This window comes from Galeopterus variegatus, unplaced genomic scaffold (genome assembly GCF_000696425.1).
Source record: "Galeopterus variegatus unplaced genomic scaffold, G_variegatus-3.0.2 Scaffold2616, whole genome shotgun sequence".
Lineage (NCBI taxonomy): Eukaryota > Metazoa > Chordata > Mammalia > Dermoptera > Cynocephalidae > Galeopterus > Galeopterus variegatus.
The window spans coordinates 97,596-99,148 of record NW_007728727.1 but is presented as its reverse complement, the minus strand read 5'-3'; the positions used below and the strand labels follow the sequence as shown (position 1 = coordinate 99,148).

Below are 1,553 nucleotides of genomic sequence, written 5' to 3'. Positions count from 1 at the left end.
ATCAGTACCGCACTCTCCCAAGTGAGCCACGGGCCGGCCCAGCAATTTTTTTTTTTTTAAAATCAGCAAAATTCAAACATAATAAGAGGAAATAATGTCGAAAACACGGTCTACCTGAAAAGAACACATCAGTGTTTCGTCCACACTCATCATGGCACCTGCATTGTCAAACTCTCCACAATAATTGGGTGCAGAAAACAGAGTGACCAACTGCCTCTTTGCAAAAAATTCATATCCATCTTCAACCACCTTGGAGAGAAAATTTTTTCAATATAAGTAGGAGCAAATTTTAGGTGAATAAAACCACTCTTCAGTTTCCCATTGAGCCTGATACCCTGTAGAGGTTGTTTCCAGAGACATTTTGTATAAATAAGCAATACCTACCCACCAAAATCAACAAGGAGAATCTGTGCTCACACACATGCTCTTAAGTGTACATGTAAAATTCAAAATCAATACCTGATGGGCTCTACATATAAGATCCAAATCATGCTTATGGAGAAATTTTGCAACCACTTCTGCACCAAATGTGAAGGACACTCCTCTGTCATTTTCACCCCAGCCTAAGACATCTTTATCGGGGTCAGACCACAAAAGATCACAAAGAAGACCTTGATCTGGTACATCAGTTGGTCGCATAATTCGCCGAATCTGCTCCATAGATTGAAGATCTGGTGATAAACCTATTAAATGAGAAAAAAAATTAAAGACCAAAGAATTTTTAAAACGATGTTATCACTTTAACAATTCCATTTGTTTACAGAGAGACTCAACAACTCTGACACCAAAGCTTAAATTAAATCTATAGGTATGTTTTGTTTATTTACTTAGTTTTCAAAGCAAAACCAAAACAAAACACAACCACTGAACAAGAACTGGAATTTACTATGTGCACTAATTCATGGAGCACAGTATGAATTTTAAATTGAAACATAACTGGTTGTACATATTTGTGGGGTACAGAGTTGAATATCAATACCTGTGTGCAATATATGATGCTCAAATCAGAATAATTGGTACATTCAACATTATACAATGTAATCATTTTTTGAGGCCCTTTACCAATTCCTCACTAACCCCTCCCCCACCTCTGGTAACCTTAGTTCTGTTCTCTCCTTTTGAAAGGTCAATCTATTATTGTGCTTGTTAAAAACTACTCCTCTGTGTGCCTTCCCAGTTAATGAGAATAAGGAGAAATGTACATACTAAATGTTATTTTTGACTATTTGCAATGACTAGGCACAGAAGATGCAGATGCTCAGGTGTGGGGTATCTGTCTAGAAAACCTGCGCTGTCCACAGACCATCAAATCTATCAGACCAGCTGAGATGTAGTCAGTTATCATCTGGGTTAAAAATCACATGCCCAACTCTACCAAAGCCTGCCTAAGTAGGAGAGCAGAGACAATGCCTTCATTGAAATATATTATGTTGGCTCTTTGATGGTTGCCTAATTTCTGACCACAGACAAAAAGAAATCCTCTCTGCAATCACCATTTCAATTACATTATACAATGTACAACCACCAAGCAAAGCAAAATAGATTTAAAAATC

General features: G+C 37.3%; 1 protein-coding gene across 2 annotated transcripts in view; it reads right to left on the bottom strand.

Annotated features, from left to right (window-relative positions):
- The window catches only part of PPP1CC (protein phosphatase 1, catalytic subunit, gamma isozyme), a 36,727-nt gene that overhangs the window by 13,696 nt on the left and 21,478 nt on the right, over positions 1–1,553 (bottom strand). For both annotated transcript variants that reach the window (XM_008582444.1, XM_008582445.1), the window contains exons 5-6: positions 460–683; positions 115–249 (exon numbers count right to left, since the gene is read on the bottom strand). In XM_008582444.1, coding sequence (XP_008580666.1) covers positions 115–249; positions 460–683 — 359 coding nt within the window. The remainder of the gene's footprint in view (positions 1–114; positions 250–459; positions 684–1,553) is intronic.